Source organism: Nerophis ophidion, linkage group LG21 (assembly GCF_033978795.1).
Source record: "Nerophis ophidion isolate RoL-2023_Sa linkage group LG21, RoL_Noph_v1.0, whole genome shotgun sequence".
NCBI lineage: Eukaryota > Metazoa > Chordata > Actinopteri > Syngnathiformes > Syngnathidae > Nerophis > Nerophis ophidion.
In genome coordinates this window covers 25,168,904-25,188,260 of record NC_084631.1, presented here as the reverse complement: position 1 = coordinate 25,188,260, position 19,357 = coordinate 25,168,904, and the positions used below count along the sequence as shown (strand labels likewise).

The window sequence follows — 19,357 nt, the reverse complement described above, 5'->3', positions numbered from 1 at the left end:
CAGTTCAGTTCTGCATAGCCTTCCCTAAGCTTCAATTACTTTTCTTAGCGGCACTCACATTTAGTTTATTTTTGGTTTAAGTATTAGACACCTTTTTACTTGCATGCTGCCTCCCGCTGTTCCCGACATCTACAAAGCAAATAGCTGCCGGCTGCCACCTACTGATATGGAAGAGTATTACACGGCTACTCTGCCGAGCTCTAGACAGCACAGAAACTCAACAACAACACATCAACACTGCTTTGCAAAAAATATTTTTAACCCAAATAGGTGAAATTAGTTCATCTCCCACGGTACACCAGACAGTATCTCACGTTACATTAGTGTGCCGCGGCACAATGGTTGAAAAACACCACATTATATGATACTTACGCAACTTCATATTGTAAGAAAGAAACCTATTGATTTTGAACGCTTGCTAATCGATTCAATTTTATTCATATTCTTGGGGTGAGGATTTGACTCAGAATCCATTGAAAAGTAATCTCAATTCAAACACATTTTTACAATTAACAGTATGTTTTAAAAAAAAATCTAAATAAAACATTTTCAAGTTACAAAAGCCCTTCCTGGCTGACGATGACCTATGAGGCACGTGCATGTGTCAACCATCCACCCATTTTCTTCCTAATCTATTCAGTGGTCCCCAACCACCAGAAGAATTGTTATTATTTATTTATTTATTTTTTATATATATGTATTTTTTTTAATTAAATCAACATAAAAAATAGAAGATACACTTACTAATTAGTGCACCAACCCAAAAAAAACTCCCTTTTTATGACAAAAAAAAAGTTAAAAAAAGTTAATAAAAAAAATAAATAAATAATAATAATAATTAGAAAAAAAAAGTCGGCTAAACATGTCCAAATGGCATATTCTGCTACTGGATTCAACCTGTGTTTATTGTTTCAGATATTGACAGTCAACATTTCATATTTTTCTTTTTTTTTAATTTTGAATGGATTAAGGGTATAAATAAATAAGAATTGTGTTTTGGTTTTTTTCCCCCTCGTATACTATCTGAAGTAAAGCCGGATAAACATTTCCAAAAGGCAGATTTTGTTACTGGACACAAACAGTTTTTATTGTTTCAGATATTGACAGTCAACATTTCAGATTTTTTTTAAAAATTTTTAATTGATGCAGAGTTTAAATAAATAATGTGATTTTTTTCTCTGCCAAAACTTGTCCAGGGTGTACCCTGCCTTCCGCCCGATTGTAGCTGAGATAGGCGCCAGCGCCCCCCGCGACCCCGGAAGAGAATAAGCGGTAGAAAAATGGATGGATGGAACTATCAGACCTAAAGTCAGATGCAAAAGTCCAAATGGCAGATTCTGCTACTGGACACAACCTGTGTTTATTGTTTCAGATATTGACAGTCAACATGTTAGATAGTTGTTGTTTTTTTACATTTTGAATGGATTCAGAGTTAAAATAATATTGATTTTTTTTTCTTACACTTTCTGATGTAAATTCAGATAAAAAAGTCCAAATGGTAAATTTTGCTAGTGGACACAACCTGTGTTTATTGTTTCAGATATTGACCATCAACATGTAAGATTTATTTTTATTTTTTTTCAAATCTTGAATGGATTCAGAGCTGAAATAAATAAGAACTGTATTCCCCACCCCCCACCTTATCTTAAGTTTTTTTTTTTCTTCTAATTTTCTTTCTTTCGGCCTTAGGACAAGTTTGCTTACTGCAGGTGTCGCATTGCCCTTCTGTTAAGACTGGGCTTTCAACCGGAAGTGAAAGTGCCGTTCTGTCTTCTAGCCGTCCATAGCGTTACTACTCGTATGGATTCATCATCCATCACTCCAAGCAACATTTGTAAGTTTTAATAAATAACTAAAACAATTCTTACCTACTAAAACGTAATGTAATGAAGCTAGCGTGTTAGCATGAACTAGAATGCTAACATGTTTATGAGTGTCTGCATTAGTATTATAAACTTAAAATGGAATTATTTTTGTATTGTTTCAGTTTCGTAAATTAACCAAAACGTCACAGTGGAGTTATTAAGTCTGTTTAGCGGATTGGAGAGCTAGCCGGGAGTGGACATCTGCTGTTATTGAGTTTGTTTAGCGGATTGGAGAGCTAGCCGGGAGTGGACCTTTGCTATTATTGAGTCTTTTTAGCGGATTGGAGAGCTGGCCGGGAGTGGACCACTCCTCTTATTGAGGCTGTGTAGTGGATTGGAGAGCTAGCTTGCACAGCAAGTGAGTCCATCACGATGACTTCTGTTTTGTTTGATCAGCCGTTTTACTGCCGTGTTACAGACACTGTTCGGAAACAATTAAGGAATGTAAAAAAAAAAAATTAACAGAATATTTCTATGTAGATAGCTAATTTCACAACGTATATACCTGCGGCTTATAGTCCGGTGCGGCTAATATATGGAAAGTATTTTGGTTCTCAAACTTCGTGTGTACGGCTTATATATCGGTGTACTCTATAGTCCGGACAATACGGTATATCTCAGACGGCTACAATCTATATAGTGATGTATACTGTACAAGTCTAGGTCATTTCGCACATCCCTATAACAAATTAATATTATATAAGATATAAATTGGGGGTCCCAGCTCTATCAGTCTGGCCCGGAAGATGGTGAAGACGCCTAGTGATCCTTTTTCCAGACAATGATGATCAAAGTCCATTTCTTGCTGATAGTTGTGCACGTGGCCCTTCACCTTTTCATGAATCAATGTCCTCCATCTGTGTGTCGAACCTGCACTGACCCGCTATGAATAATGGATCCGGGTCAACGTGTGGACCTGACCACAAAAGCTACCTGGAAGTTGCGCCAGGACGTGAAGTTACAGGAAGTGTCTAAAACCTCCGGATCGAAGACTCCGTTCCGACCCTTAACTTATGACCCCGCCTGAGTGCTGCGCTCACAGGGATGCAGAGAAAATCATCATCAGTTGACTGAGTTCAGAGTCTAGAACAGGGGTCACCAACGCGGTGCCCGCGGTCACCAGGTAGCCCGTAAGGACCCGATGAGTAGCCTGCTGGCCTGTTCTAAAAATAGCTGAAATAGCAGCACTTACCTGTGAGCTGCCTCTATTTTTTAAATTGTATTTATAGCAAGCCGGTCTCGCTTTGCTTGACATTTTTAATTCTAAGAGAGACAAAATTCAAATAGCATTTGAAAATCCAAGAAAATATTTTAAAGACTTGGTCTTCACTTGCTTGAATAAATTCATTTATTTTTTTACTTTGCTTCTTATAACTTTCAGAAAGACAATTTTAGAGAAACAATACAACCTTAAAAATGATTTTAGGATTTTTAAACAGATATATTTTTACCTTTGAAATTCCTTCCTCTTCTTTCCTGACAATTTAAATCAATGTTCAAGTATTTTTTTTATTGTAAAGAATAATAAATACATTTTAATTTAATTCTTCATTTTAGCTAGTGTTTTTTCGACGAAGAATATTTGTGAAATATTTCTTCAAACTCATGATTAAAATTCAAATAAATTATTCTGGCAAATCTAGAAAATCTGTAGAATCAAATTTAAATCTTATTTCAAAGTATTTTGAATTTCTTTTAAAATTTTTGTTCGGGAAAATCTACAAGAAATAATGATTTGTCTTTGTTAGAAATATAACTTGGTCCAATTTGTTGTATATTCTAACAAAGTGCAGATTGGATTTTAAAACATGTCATCAAAATTCTAAAATTAATCTTAATCAGGAAAAATTACTAATGAGGTTCCATAAATAATTTTTTCATTTTTTCAAAAAGATTCGAATTAGCTAGTTTTTCTCTTCATTTTTTTCAGTTGAATTTTGAATTTTTAAAGAGTCGAAATTGAAGATAAGCTATGTTTCAAAATTAAATTAAAATTTTTTTTCCTGTCTTCTCCTCTTTTAAACCGTTCAATTAAGTGTTTTTTTCATCATTTATTCTCTACAAAAAACCTTCCGTAAAAGGAAGAAAAATGTATGACGGAATGACAGAGAGAAATACCCATTTTTTTATATATATATAGATTTATGTATTAAAGGTAAATTGAGAAAATTGGCTATTTCTGGAAATGTATTTATTTAAGTGTGTATCTAACTGGTAGCCCTTCGCATTAATCAGTAACCAAGAAGTAGCTCTTGGTTTCAAAAAGGTTGGTGACCCCTGGTCTAGAGAGTTCAACTTAAAAAGAAAAGACAAGAACACTTGCTTTTTATATGCATTCTAAATCGTAAATAAACGTCAGCAAAAGTCAGCTGCATCGCCTCTGAGTTGGTGAAAGTTAATTCTAGATTATAAATCATAAATCTCACCTGGATAGTAGAAGGTTGTGGACATAAACCCACAAGTTGGTCAACTTTGACATCCAACTTTGACATACAACTTAGACCCAGGGACGGCGAGAAAGACAGAAAAAAACACTTGTTTGCGTTTTTTGTTTTTTTTTAACCCTGTGTAAAGATTACTAGCAATTCTTTATCTAGACGGGAAGATATAAACATCCTAGTGAGAGCAGATATTTTACAGTAAGTGATAATTTTATTATGTTTGTATATCTACATATTGTGACAAACCACTTTAAATGACATGGCGGGCCACTTAAAATTATGTGTCAGGCCTCATGAATTCATGTGGTGTGTTAAATTAAACGAGGTGATGGGCCACGTTAAATTATGTTGCAGACCACGTACACTGACAAGGCGGGCCATGTTAACTGTTGTGACGGACCATTTAAAATGACATTGCGGGCCACATTATATATTGTGGCAGGCCATAATGTGGCAGACCACATAAAATGACATGGCGGGCCACGTAAAATAATTTGTCAGAACAATGATATGACAGGCAATTTTAATAAAGTGGTGGGCCAAATTAAAAGATGTGTTGTGTCAAATTAAATGATGTTATAGGGCCACCTTAAATGATGTTGCGGACCACGTACAATGACAAAGCGGGCCATGTTAACTGTTGTGACGGACCATTTAAAATGACATTGCGGGCCACGTTATATCATTGTGGCAGGCCATAATGTGGCAGACCACATAAAATGACATGGCGGGGCACATAAAATAATTTCTCAGAACAATGATATGACAGGCAATTTTAATAAAGTGGTGGGCCAAATTAAAAGATGTGTTGTGTCAAATTCCATCCATCCATTTTCTACCGCTTATTCCCTTTCGGGGTCGCGGGGGGCGCTGGCGCCTATCTCAGCTACAATCGGGCGGAAGGCGGGGTACACTCTGGACAAGTCGCCACCTCATCGCAGATGTTGTGTTAAATTAAATTATGTTATAGGACCACCTTAAATGATGTGGCATACCTTGTAAAATGACATAGTGGGCCATTTTAATATTTTCACAGGCCACATTAAATGATTCGGTGGCAACCTTATATGATGTGACAGACCATGTAAAATAACATTGGGTCACATGAAATGACAAAATGTCACTAAATAATGTGATAGAACACCTTGAATGACAAGGCAGTCCACTTGAAATAACGTGGCGGGCCACTTTAAATGGTGCGGTGTGTCAAATTAAATGATGTAACGGGCCAGATTAAATAATGTGGTAAACCACGTTAAACAATGTTATGGATTACATTAAATGATGTGGCAGACCTTGTTAAATGACGTAGTTGTGACGCTTTGCTGGCATTGTGGTGAAGCGGGTGCGTTCTCTCGTTGATGCAGTCGGATAAGACACAGCATGAAGGTAAGAAATGATGATTTATACTAAAGAACAAACTAAGAACAAAAACACTTGCACAAGGCACTACAGACAAAACAAACAGAACTAGCATGGGTGCTAGAAAGAACAAAAGGTGCTAGCATGTGAGCTAGGGAAACAAACAGAGGAACAGCGTGTAAGCTAACGAATACAAAAATACTTTTACCACAATCGGGGATAGCGAGGTCACCTGTTGCATCGGACAGCAAATTAGACTGCGAGAGTGAGTAACGGAAAAGGCAGGTTTATATAAGGACAGAAATTAGGAGGCAGGTGCGCGTGAAAAACAAGATGCAGGTGACACTAATACGTGACTATAGCAACGGAAACAAACAGGAAGTGCCACCAGGAACTAAGGGAGACGAATACTAAACAGGATGTGAAAAGACGGAACAAAAACTGAATATGACATGATCCAAGTAGGAAATCATGACAGTAGTGGGGCATTTTTAAATATTGTGACGGGCCATTTTAAATGGCATGGTATCCCATATTATATAACGTGGCAGACCACATGAAATGATGTGGCGGGCCACGCTAAATAATATGACAGAACACGTTAAATGAAATGGTAGTCCACTCGAAATAATGTGGCAGGTCACTTTAAATGGTGTAATGTGTCAAATTAAATGATGTAGAGGGCCAAATTAAAATGATAAATAAATGATAAATAAATGGGTTGTACTTGTATAGCGCTTTTCTACCTTCAAGGTACTCAAAGCGCTTTGACACTACTTCCACATTCACCCATTCACACACTGATGGAGGGAGCTGCCATGCAAGGCGCTAACCAGCACCCATCAGGAGCAAGGGTGAAGTGTCTTGCTCAAGGACACAACGGACGTGACAAGGTTGGTACTAGGTGGGGATTGAACCAGGTACCCTCGGGTTGCGCCCGGCCACTATTCCACTGCGCCACGCATGATGTGGTAAGCCACGATAAAAAATGTTATGGACCACATTAAATGACACGGCTATTTTAAATATTGTGACGGTCCACGTTAAATGGCATGGTGGGCCAAATCTATCCGGCGGGGCTTGAGTTTGATGCCCGTGAGCAATGGTAGTCCCCTGCAGGGGTTCAAGGCTTGGCCAATATGACAACTTGGAGGCAAAACGGGAAAAAAAAAGTACAAATTGCAGGCATTTTTCTCCTCACCAGGTGTTGTGTTCTTAGAAAAAGAAAGTTGTTTTTTTATGTAGAAGGGTGGCCTGCAGACGAGTGCGGGGAATCAATGGCGCGGCGGGCCACTCAGCAGTAAACACCCGCTGTTCTGGGAGGTAATGAAGGGTAATTAAAGGGCTGGCGGTTAACGAGCGTCCGTCCACCAGTGGGGCCGATGTTGATGGATCTGCTGCATTTACAGCCTGCCACTCACGGCAGATGAAGCGCTTTTCCGGAGTAGGCGGCACAAGTCCATTAGGCCGGACTCAAATCGGATCTGAGCTGGGTTATCCAAGCCTTTTTCCTGAGGCTCCTTATCTGTCCCTGGGTGCTCATGCATTGGCTCCATGTCCTCGCCGGTGTCGCCGATGTGCAGATGACAGATGATATCATTGGCAGTAATGCGGCGCTAATGCACTCCTTCTGGACTCGGGCAACTTTCACACTAATGCGTCTGAGAGCCGCAAACAACAAGCCCAGCGGTAATTAAGACGCCACCGTGGAAGGTTCTCGCTTTTGTCCTCGCCATGAAATGGTCGGCCATGTTGTGCTTCACGCGCTGCTGTGTTATTGTAGGCCGCTTGGCAGAGAGCTCCATTAAAAGATGGCGGGAGCACGCTTTCATTTGTACAAGAGCCATTTGGGAAGAACATTTTGCTTTTTCCTTCTCTGCAGAGCCCTCGCCTCAAACCCCCATTAAGATCTTCCAGAGTCCTATTGAGTCCTCCGAGCGCGCAGTTTGACAAACACAGGAGCGATAGGAGCAGGCCACCTTTTGGGATCCGAGTGTCACGTATACCGTGGAAGCTCTAATAAAAACAATAATAATAATAACCATAATTTGCATTTTTGGTAGGGATTGCGCGTGAATGACATATGGGCGCACGGCGTCCAACTGCCGATACGCGTGAGTGGAAGTGAAATGCTTGAATGTCCAGGGTGAGTAGAGTGTGTGGATGTTGGAAGGGTTCAAATCGGATGAGAAATGTGGGATATGGAGAGGTTTGTATATTGCCCATTCATTTTCAATGGGGGCATATTCCTGGTAATTAGAACATTTTCAGAACCGGGAAACATGCTGGCTTAAATGTCCAAGATGTGTTAAGTGTGTGGATGTTGGAAGGGTTCAAATCGGATGAGAAATGTGGGATATGGAGAGGTTTGTATATTGCCCATTTGTTTTCAATGGGGGCACATTCCTGGTAAATTCGGGTAATCAGGAAATTTTCGGAACCGGGAAACATGCTGGCTTGAATGTCCAAGATGAGTTAAGTGTGTGGATGTTGGAAGGGTTCAAATCGGATCAGAAATGTGGGATACGGAGAGGTTTGTATATTGCCCATTCATTTTCAATGGGGGCATATTCCTGGTAATTTCGGGTAATCAGGAAATTTTCGGAACCGGGAAACATGTTGGCTTAAATGTCCAAGATGAGTTAAGTGTGTGGATGTTGGAAGGGTTCAAATCGGATCGGAAATGTGGGATACGGAGAGGTTTGCATATTGCCCATTCATTTTCAACGGGGGCATATTCCTGGTAATTTCGGGTAATCAGGAAATTTTCGGAACCGGGAAACATGCTGGCTTAAATGTCCAAGGTGAGTTAAGTGTGTGGATGTTGGAAGGGTTCAAATCGGATCAGAAATGTGGGATACGGAGAGGTTTGTATATTGCCCATTCAGTTTCAACGGGGGCATATTCCTGGTAATTTCGGGTAATCAGGAAATTTTCAGAACCGGGAAACATGTTGGCTTAAATGTCCAAGGTGAGTTAAGTGTGTGGATGTTGGAAGGGTTCAAATCGGATGAGAAATGTGGGATACGGAGAGGTTTGTATATTGCCCATTCATTTTCAATGGGGGCATATTCCTGGTAATTTCGGGTAATCAGGAAATTTTCGGAACCGGGAAACATGCTGGCTTAAATGTCCAAGGTGAGTTAAGTGTGTGGATGTTGGAAGGGTTCAAATTGTATCAGAAATGTGGGATACGGAGAGGTTTGTATATTGCCCATTCATTTTCAACGGGGGCATATTCCTGGTAATTTCAGGTAATCAGGAAATTTTCGGAACCGGGAAATATGCTGGCTTAAATGTCCAAGGTGAGTTAAGTGTGTGGATGTTGGAAGGGTTCAAATCGTATCAGAAATGTGGGATACGGAGAGGTTTGTATATCGCCCATTCATTTTCAATGGGGGCACATTCCTGGTAATTTCGGGAAATCAGGAAATTTTCGGAACCGGGAAACATGCTGGCTTAAATGTCTAAGGTGAGTTAAGTGTGTGGATGTTGGAAGGGTTCAAATCGGATCAGAAATGTGGGATAGGGAGAGGTTTGTATATTGCCCATTCATTTTCAATGGGGTCATATTCCTGGTAATTTCAGGTAATCAGGAAATGTTCGGAACCGGGAAACATGCTGGCTTAAATCTCCAAGATGAGTTAAGTGTGTGGATGTTGGAAGGGTTCAAATCGGATCAGAAATGTGGGATACGGAGAGGTTTGTAAATTGCCCATTCATTTTCAATGGGGGCATATTCCTGGTAATTTCGGGTAATCAGGAAATTTTCAGAACCGGGAAACATGCTGGCTTAAATGTCCAAGGTTAGTTAAGAGTGTGGATGTTGGAAGGGTTCAAATCGGATCAGAAATGTGGGATAGGGAGAGGTTTGTATATTGCCCATTCAGTTTCAACGGGGGCATATTCCTGGTAATTTCGGGTAATCAGGAAATTTTCGGAACCGGGAAACATGCTGGCTTAAATGTCCAAGGTGAGTTAAGTGTGTGGATGTTGGAAGGGTTCAAATCGGATGAGAAATGTGGGATATGGAGAGGTTTGTATATTGCCCATTCATTTTCAACGGGGGGATATTCCTGGTAATTTCGGGTAATCAGGAAATTTTCAGAACCGGGAAACATGCTGGCTTAAATGTCCAAGGTGAGTTAAGTGTGTGGATGTTGGAAGGGTTCAACTCGTATCAGAAATGTGGGATACGGAGAGGTTTGTATATCGCCCATTCATTTTCAACGGGGGCATATTCCTGGTAATTTCGGGTAATCAGGAAATTTTCGGAACCGGGAAACATGCTGGCTTAAATGTCCAAGGTGAGTTAAGTGTGTGGATGTTGGAAGGGTTCAAATCGGATGAGAAATGTGGGATACGGAGAGGTTTGTATATTGCCCATTCATTTTCAATGGAGGCATATTCCTGGTAATTTCGGGTAATCAGGAAATTTTCGGAACCGGGAAACATGCTGGCTTAAATCTCCAAGATGAGTTAAGTGTGTGGATGTTGGAAGGGTTCAAATCGGATCAGAAATGTGGGATACGGAGAGGTTTGTATATTGCCCATTCATTTTCAACGGGGGCATATTCCTGGTAATTTCGGGTAATCAGGAAATTTTCGGAACCGGGAAACATGCTGGCTTAAATGTCCAAGATGAGTTAAGTGTGTGGATGTTGGAAGGGTTCAAATCGGATCAGAAATGTGGGATACGGAGAGGTTTGTATATTGCCCATTCATTTTCAACGGGGGCATATTCCTGGTAATTTCGGGTAATCAGGAAATTTTCGGAACCGGGAAACATGCTGGCTTAAATGTCCAAGATGAGTTAAGTGTGTGGATGTTGGAAGGGTTCAAATCGGATCAGAAATGTGGGATACGGAGAGGTTTGTATATTGCCCATTTAGTTTCAACGGGGGCATATTCCTGGTAATTTCGGGTAATCAGGAAATTTTCGGAACCTGGAAACATGCTGGCTTAAATGTCCAAGGTGAGTTAAGTGTGTGGATGTTGGAAGGGTTCAAATCGGATGAGAAATGTGGGATATGGAGAGGTTTGTATATTGCCCATTCATTTTCAATGGGGGCATATTCCTGGTAATTTCGGGTAATCAGGAAATTTTCGGAACCGGGAAACATGCTGGCTTAAATGTCCAAGATGAGTTAAGTGTGTGGATGTTGGAAGGGTTCAAATCGGATCAGAAATGTGGGATACGGAGAGGTTTGTATATTGCCCATTCATTTTCAATGGGGGCATATTCCTGGTAATTTCGGGTAATCAGGAAATTTTCGGAACCGGGAAACATGCTGGCTTAAATGTCCAAGATGAGTTAAGTGTGTGGATGTTGGAAGGGTTCAAATCGGATGAGAAATGTGGGATATGGAGAGGTTTGTATATTGCCCATTCATTTTCAACGGGGGCATATTCCTGGTAATTTCGGGTAATCAGGAAATTTTCGGAACCGGGAAACATGCTGGCTTAAATGTCGAAGGTGAGTTAAGTGTGTGGATGTTGGAAGGGTTCAAATCGGATGAGAAATGTGGGATACGGAGAGGTTTGTATTTTGCACATTCATTTTCAACGGGGGCATATTCCTGGTAATTTCGGGTAATCAGGAAATTTTCGGAACCGGGAAACATGCTGGCTTAAATGTCTAAGGTGAGTTAAGTGTGTGGATGTTGGAAGGGTTCAAATCGGATCAGAAATGTGGGATACGGAGAGGTTTGTATATTGCCCATTCATTTTCAACGGGGGCATATTCCTGGTAATTTCGGGTAATCAGGAAATTTTCAGAACCGGGAAACATGCTGGCTTAAATGTCCAAGATGAGTTAAGTGTGTGGATGTTGGAAGGGTTCAAATCGGATCAGAAATGTGGGATACGGAGAGGTTTGTATATTGCCCATTCATTTTCAATGGGGGCATATTCCTGGTAATTTTGGGTAATCAGGAAATTTTCGGAACCGGGAAACATGCTGGCTTAAATGTCCAAGGTGAGTTAAGTGTGTGGATGTTGGAAGGGTTCAAATCGGATCACATATGTGAGATATGCAGTCGATTGTACATATCCCATTCATTGTCAAATTGTAGAAATTACAGGAAATTCCGGGAAAACCGGGAATTTTGGGTAAGGGAAAATAATATTGTGGATGGATGGTTGAAAGGTTGGAATCGGGTTTAAAAATGGCGAACAATTTTGAGAATTTAGGGCATTGTAGAACTATGAATACGTTTATTCATTTGAATAGGAATTTTCTGGAAACTTGGGAATGTCAAAAAAAACGAAAATATTTATAGCATCAATTGTCTTAGATGATACTACTCGGCTGGCGTTGGAATTTTTGGAATCGGTTGAAACATGTTGACGTAGTAACAGTTTAAATTAAGAATTGGTGTTTCGAAAATCCTGGAATTTCAGGAAAACCGGGAATTTGTACGGAGAAAAAAATTGGAAAGTTTGTTGTCCAAATTAAGAGGAAAATTTTGAAGGCAGAATGGTCAAAAACGGTTCAAAAATGTCGACTGTGAAAACTATCCAGGAAGAGGTGGAAATAAGGCTTTGGAAAACCTGAGAATTCCTGTAATTTTCAAATTTTATATGGAAAATGGTGGTTTCATTGTCTAAGGTGAGTGGTGTGTGTGGATGGTGGAACGGTTTGAATCGGTTGAGAAATGTGGGATATGCAGTCGATTGTACATACCCCATTCATTGTCAAATGGTAGAAAATTATTGGAAATTCCGGGAAAACCGGGAAATTTGGGTAAGGGAAAATAATATTGTGTATGGATGGTTGAAAGATCGGAATCGGGTTTAAAAATGGCGAACAATTTTGAGAATTTAGGGCATTGTAGAACTATGAATATGTTTATTCATTTGAATAGGAATTTTCTGGAAATTTGGGAATGTCGGGAAAACCGGAAATTTTTTGAAAATATTTATAGCATCAATTGTCTTAGATGATGCGACTGGGCTGGCATTGGCATTTTTGGAATCGGTTGAAAAATGTTGACCTAGTAAGAGTTTGAGAATTGGTGTTTCAAAAATCCTGGAATTTCAGGAAAACCGGGAATTTGTACGGAGAAAAAAATTGGAAAGTTTGATGTCCAAAATAAGAGGAAAATTTTGAAAGCAGAATGGTCAAAAACAGTTGACAAATGTGGACTGTGAAAACTTTTCAGGAAGAGGTGAAAATAGGGCTTTGGAAAACCTGGGAATTCCTGTATTTTTTTTAAATTTTATATGGTAAATGGTGGTTCGATTGTCCAAGGTGAGTGGAGTGTGTGGATTGTGGAACGGTTTGAATCGGTTGAGAAGTGTGGGATATGCAGTCGATTGTATTCACTGTCAAATGGGAGAAAATTACAGGAAAAAGGAAAAACATGTTTTGCACTCAATATACCAAAAGAGTATTGTGGATGGATGGCAGAAAGGTCGGAATCAGGTTTAAAAATGGCGAACGATTTTGGGAATTGTAGAACTATGATTACGTCCATTCATTTGAATGGGAATTTCCTGGAAATTTGGAATGTTGGGGAAAACCGGGAATTTTTTAAAATATTGGTACGACCACCAATGTCTTAGATGATATGACTGGGTTGGTGTTGACATTTTTGGAATCGGTTGAAAAATGTGGACGTAGTAACAGTTGGAATTGAGAATGGGTATTTTGGAATTCATGGAATTTTAGGAACACCAGGGATTTGTACAGAGAAAAAAATAGGAACATTTGTTGTCCAGATTAAGAGGAAGGTTTTGAAAGCAGAATGGTCAAAAACAGTTGAAAAATTTGGACTATGAAAACTTTCCAGGAAAAGGTGAAAGTAGGGTTTTGGAAAACCTAGGAATTCCGGTTTTTTGTTTGTTTTGTTTTTTGGAAAATGGTAGATTGATTGTCCAAAGTGAGTGGAGTATGTGAATGGTGGAACAGTTTGAATCAAATGAAAAATGTGGGCTATGCAGTCGATTGTATAATTACCATTTATTGTCAAATGGGAGAAAATTACTGGGAAAAGGGAAAACATGGTTTGCGTTCAATATACCGAAATAAAATTCTAGTGGATGGTTGAAGGGTCAAAATCGGATTTAAAAATGGCACACAATTTTGAGAATTTAGGGCATTGTAGAACTATGAATATGTTTATTCATTTGAATAGGAATTTCCTGGAAATTTGGGAATGTCGAGAAAACTGGAAATTAAAAAAAAATATTTATAGCATCAATTGTCTTAGATGATACGACTGGGCTGCCGTTGGAATTTTTGAAATCGGTTGAAAAATGTCGACGTAGTAACAGTTTGAATTGAGAATTGGTGTTTCGAAAATCTGGAATTTCAGGAAAACCGGGAATTTGTACAGAAAAAAAAATGGAAAGTTTGTTGTCCAAATTAAGAGGAAAATTTTGATAGCAGTATGGTCAAAAACAGTTGACAAATGTGGACTGTGAACACTTTACAGGAAGAGGTGAAAATAGGGCTTTGGAAAACCTGGGAATTCCTGTAATTTTTTAATTTTATATGGAAAATGGTGGTTTGATTGTCCAACGTGAGTGGAGTGTGTGGATGGTGGAACGGTTTGAAGCGGTTGAGAAATGTGGGATATGCAGTCGATTGTATTCACTGTCAAACGGGAGAAAATTACAGGAAAAAGGAAAAACATGTTTTGCATTCAATATACCAAAAGTGTATTGTGGATGGATGGTAGAAAGGTCGGAATTGGGTTTAAAAATGGCGAACAATTTTGGGAATTGTAGAACTATGATTATGTCCATTCATTTGAATGGGTATTTTCCTGGAAATTTGGAATTTGGGGGAAAACCGGGAATTTTTTAAATATTGGTACGACCACCATTGTCTTAGATCAGGGGTGCCCATTACGTCGATCGCGAGCTACCAGTCGACCGCGGGGGGTGTGTCAGTCGATCTCCAGCCAGGCTTTTAAAAAAAATAGACCTAAAGATTAGTGATCATCAATATTCACCAAGACGTCATTTAAATGACATTCACGGTACTGGAGGGTCTTGTGAGATGACGTTGGCTGCTGCAAGGTCATTATTATGAAAATATGACCGAGGGGAAGGCGAGAAACACTTTTTATTTCAACAGACTCTCGCGCCGTACCTTCCGTCAAAACTCTAAAGGCCGACTGCACATTTCCTATCTTCATAATAAAAGCCCTGCTTCATGCTGCCTGCGCTAACTAAATACAGAGTCTCGGAAAACTGGCGTGCACAAGCGATCCCTCAGAAAGCTGGCGTGCACATCACTTGTGCACGCCAGCTTTCCGAGACTCTTATTTTTTTAGCGCAGGCAGCATGAAGCAGGGCTTTTATTGTGAAGATCGAAAATGGGCAGTCGGCCTTTAGAGTTTTGACGGAAGGGACGGCGCGAAAGTCTGTTGAAATAAAAAGTGTTTCTCGCCTTCCTCTCTGTCATTTTTTCATAATAATGAACTGGCAGCAGCCAGCGTCATCTCACAAGACCCTCGGGTGCCGTGAATGTCAATCAAGCAAGCTACGGAATTTGCCGCCAATGTTTTTCTTGTAAAGCGTATGGAAGCTGGATGAATTAGATGCCAAAAACCAACCACTTTCATGAAAGGACAACTTTTTTTTCTCTTCCATTTGAAAATGTGGGCGTTATCATCATTACTGTCTGATTCCAATCAATGCAAGTCATCAGAATCAGGTAATACACCAACTTATATTCTTGTCTTCGTGAAAGAAAGACATCTATATGTGTTACACATGCTTGTATTATCATTAAACACATTTAACTTGTTTACAAAAATGTCTCTTTCATAAATAAATAAATATAAATGATATATATAAATGAGGTAGATCCCCTCGAGTTGGTCAATTGAAAAGTAGTTCGCCTGCAGAAAAAGTGTGGGCACCCCTGTATTAGATGATATGACTGGGTTGGTGTTGAAATTTTTGGATTGGGTTGAAAAATGTGGACATAGTAACAGTTGGAATTGAGAATGGGTATTTTGGAATTCATGGAATTTCAGGAACACCAGGAATATGTACAGAGAAAAAAATATGAACATTTGCTGTCCAGATTAAGAGGAAATTTTTGAAAGCAGAATGTGCAAAAACGGTTGAAAAATTTGGACTATGAAAACTTTCCAGGAAAATGTGAAAGTAGGGTTTTGGAAAACCTAGGAATTCCTGTTTTTTGGAAAATGGTAAATTGATTGTCCAAGGTGAGTGGAGTATGTGGATGGTGGACCAGTTTGAATCGAATGAAAAATGTGGGATATGCAGTCGATTGTATAATTACCATTCATTGTCAAATGGGAGAAAATTACTGGGAAAAGGGAAAACATGGTTTGCGTTCAATATTCCGAAATAAAATTGTAGATGGATGGTTGAAGGGTCAAAATCGGATTTAAAAATGCCGCACAATCTTGCGAATTTAGGGCATTGTAGAACTATGAACACGTCCATTCATTTGAATGGAAATTTCCTGGAAATTTGGGAACTTCAGGAAAACAGGGAATTTTAGAAAATATTGATACGATCCCCATTGTCTTAGATGATACGACTGGTTGGGGTTGGAATTTTTGGAATCGCTTGAAAAAGTAACAGTTGAAATTGAGAATGGGAATTTACCGGAATTTCAGAAACACTGGGGAATTTGTACGAAAAAAATAAGTAAAGTTTGTTGTGCAAATTAAGAGGAAGGTTTTGAAAGCAGATGTTGTGGGACAAGCGTATTCTGCGTCTCCCTCCGCTGTGGGTCCAACCTGAGGACCCGCGGCGGATTCCAGACACGCCCCCACACTCATCAAGCGGACCGCGCCCACTCTCCACCGCAGCTGGCCGCAGTACACACCTGTGACTGATGACGATGAGCTGCTTAAGAGACCAGTGGACCCAGGGATCCTCGCGGGAACTTAGTTCTCTACTGACGTTCAGTAAGCTGTAATCCTGCGTTATGCGATCCTGCTCTCCCTGTGATTCTCCCTCTCCATGTTCTCAGTGTGTTTCCTTGTGTCTCCTCCGCAGTGCCCCCCGTTGCCTGGAAAGAGAGCTGTGCATCTCTCTTCTCCCTCTGGACTTTGACTGCCTCCCTCTATCCTCGACACCCCCTTTGGACTCGGATCTCTTGACGCCCCTCTCAGCCCCACGGACCCCCGCTTGTATCCCGGATCACCTGCTTGTTCCCCTGGACGTTCCTTCGCTCTCGTCAACACGTTGGTAACACACACTTCAGTTAACACACATAGCCTCACACCACATACACTTGTAGTTCTGTAGTTCACATTCCATTCCCTTAGTTCGTTTTCTATTGTTTGATTATTATAGATATGTAGTTTATATATATATATATATATATATATATATATATATATATATATATTAAATCTCTGTACACTACAGCCCTCTGGTGTTAGTCTGCCGTCATCTCCCATCAGTTAACCATAACAGCAGAATGGTCAAAAACGGTTGAAAAATGTGGACTGTGAAAACTTTCCAGGAAATGGTGACAAATCGGGCTCTGGAAAACCGAGAATTCCTGTAAGAAAAAATTTTGTATTTGGAAAATGCTGGTTTGATTGTCCAAGGTGAGCGGAGTGTGTGGATGGGGGAATTTTGAATTGGCTGAGAAATGTCGTAGTTTTGCATTGTTGAAAATTTGGAACGTTTTAACACTTGAACGGTTCCGATCAGGTGAAAACTGTGAGCTGTGGAGCGTGCCAGTTTTGCGGCGGAATGAATATACATTTTAAAAAGCATGTGGAAAGAAGTTATGACCGTTACAACTTTCCACCACAAAAGTAGTAAAAGTAGTTCCTCAGTGTTAGCATTTATAATAACAATAATCTAATACTTGTTATAATTCAAGTGACGACATGTAAATGGAGAACCGTTGGCGCTTTTTGGATGTTTTTTTAGACTTTATGGGCAGAATGTTGTATTTCATTTACCTGCATTGTTCACCACCTCTTACTTGCCATATTTTACAACTTAGAATCCATAGAGAAAGAAAAACATATGAATAATAAACTTAATTCCACTTTAAGTGCAGATATAGAAGCTGTTTCAGTGTATTGTGGGACGACACTCACACTCGATATCCAGCTGCAACGTGTCCTCACCGGGACCCGCTTGGTTCTCGGCCTGGCAGGTCAGGTTGTGCAGGTGGTCCTTGGACGAGACGTTGGTGAGGTAGAGGAGCACCTCTAAGGTGGAGTCCCAGATTCTCTCCTGTACGACATTTCCAAAAATGTCCACATAGAAGGGACAAAGTGTATAATAAATAGTCTACCTGGACAACGAAGCGTGACTGGAGGGCATCCGTTCGCCACCGCACTTGAGGGGTGGGACTTCCTGTCACACGACACTCAAAGGTCAGGTTGCCTCCTTCTTGGACCTTGTTGTTGGAGGGGAGAATGATCACCTCGGGCAGACCTGAGAACAATGCAGGAAACCACCGTAAAATTTCAGGGAAGGTGGTCACATTTCCTTCCAATTCATTATTTCTCCTGTTCTGCATCTCTCATTTTGTCCTGTCTTGTCTTAACTTTCCAAAAGCCTTCTTTTTGCACTTTTCTCCATAAGTCTAAACATGGGATTGATAAACTGGTCTCTCAATTCAATTCAATTGACGAGATCTTCTCGAGGAAAAGCACAGGTTCGGACTGAACCTGCCTGTCCTGACGGGACGTTTGCTGCCATAAGCATGAGGGACTCTTGGAAAGTGGCGGGTCATGTGCTTGTCAGTTCCATATCTATTTGGAAGAGTGGCAACAGGTCTTGTGCTAATTGTATTGATAAGAAGGGAAATTACTGCCAAAACTACAGAAACACAAGAAATGGATTTGCAAGTACATTTTTTTTCTTCAAATTAAAAACAATTGGCAAGAACAAAAACATAAATCAAGTTAAAAACAATTCACAAGCAGAAACAAATGTTCTTCAAGTTTTAAAAAACAATTACCATGTACAAAAAAAAAACTTCAAGTTGAAAACTAATTGCAAGTAGTAAAAATGTTTTCTTCCAGTCAAAAACATTTTGCAAGTACAAAAAAAAGTTAATACATTGAGCACTGTTTTTCCACTTCTTATTCCGCATGCGCGATTATTCGTTTGTCACCGGCAGCATCCGTAAATCACACGCTTCAACTGCAGGTGGTGCTGCTGAATCAATTTAAGGCAAAGAAGAAAAAAAGTAGAAGAGGAAGAAGAAGACCACAAAGAAAATGGCAAAAAATAAGGCAGCAAAGACGACAAATAATTATAAGAATATGACAAAGAAGAACAATAAGAACAAGAGAAGGAAAAGAAGAAAAGGGAGAAAAATAAAACCAAAAAAAAGAAGACAAAGGAGAAGGAGGAGAAGAAATAGAACAAGATGACAAAGAAAAAGAAGGAAAAGGAGATGAAGAAGAACAAGAAGAAGGTCAACAAGGAGGAGGACAAGAAGTAGAAGAAGAAGAAGAAAAAGACCACAAAGAAGAAGATGTACATGAAGAAGGAAAAGAAGAAGGAGAAAGAAGAAGAAAGAGAGCAGGAGAAGAAGTAGAACAAGAAGAAGACAGAAAAGAAGGAGACAAAATAGGAGAAGAGAAGGAGAAAAAAGAGGAGAAGAAGACTAAAAAGACGACGACAAAGAAGAAAAAAGAGAAGACAGAAGAAGAAAAAGAATGCAGAAGAAGAAGGAGAATAAGAAGGAGAAGAAAGAGAAGGAGAAGACAACAC

At 39.7% G+C, this 19,357-nt stretch overlaps 1 protein-coding gene across 3 annotated transcripts in view; it reads right to left on the bottom strand.

Annotated features, from left to right (window-relative positions):
* ntrk1 (neurotrophic tyrosine kinase, receptor, type 1) overlaps positions 1-19,357 on the bottom strand; it is a 279,190-nt gene that overhangs the window by 51,564 nt on the left and 208,269 nt on the right. For all 3 annotated transcript variants that reach the window (XM_061882335.1, XM_061882336.1, XM_061882337.1), the window contains 2 exons: positions 17,925-18,067; positions 17,725-17,863 (listed from right to left, as the gene is read on the bottom strand). In XM_061882335.1, coding sequence (XP_061738319.1) covers positions 17,725-17,863; positions 17,925-18,067 — 282 coding nt within the window. The remainder of the gene's footprint in view (positions 1-17,724; positions 17,864-17,924; positions 18,068-19,357) is intronic.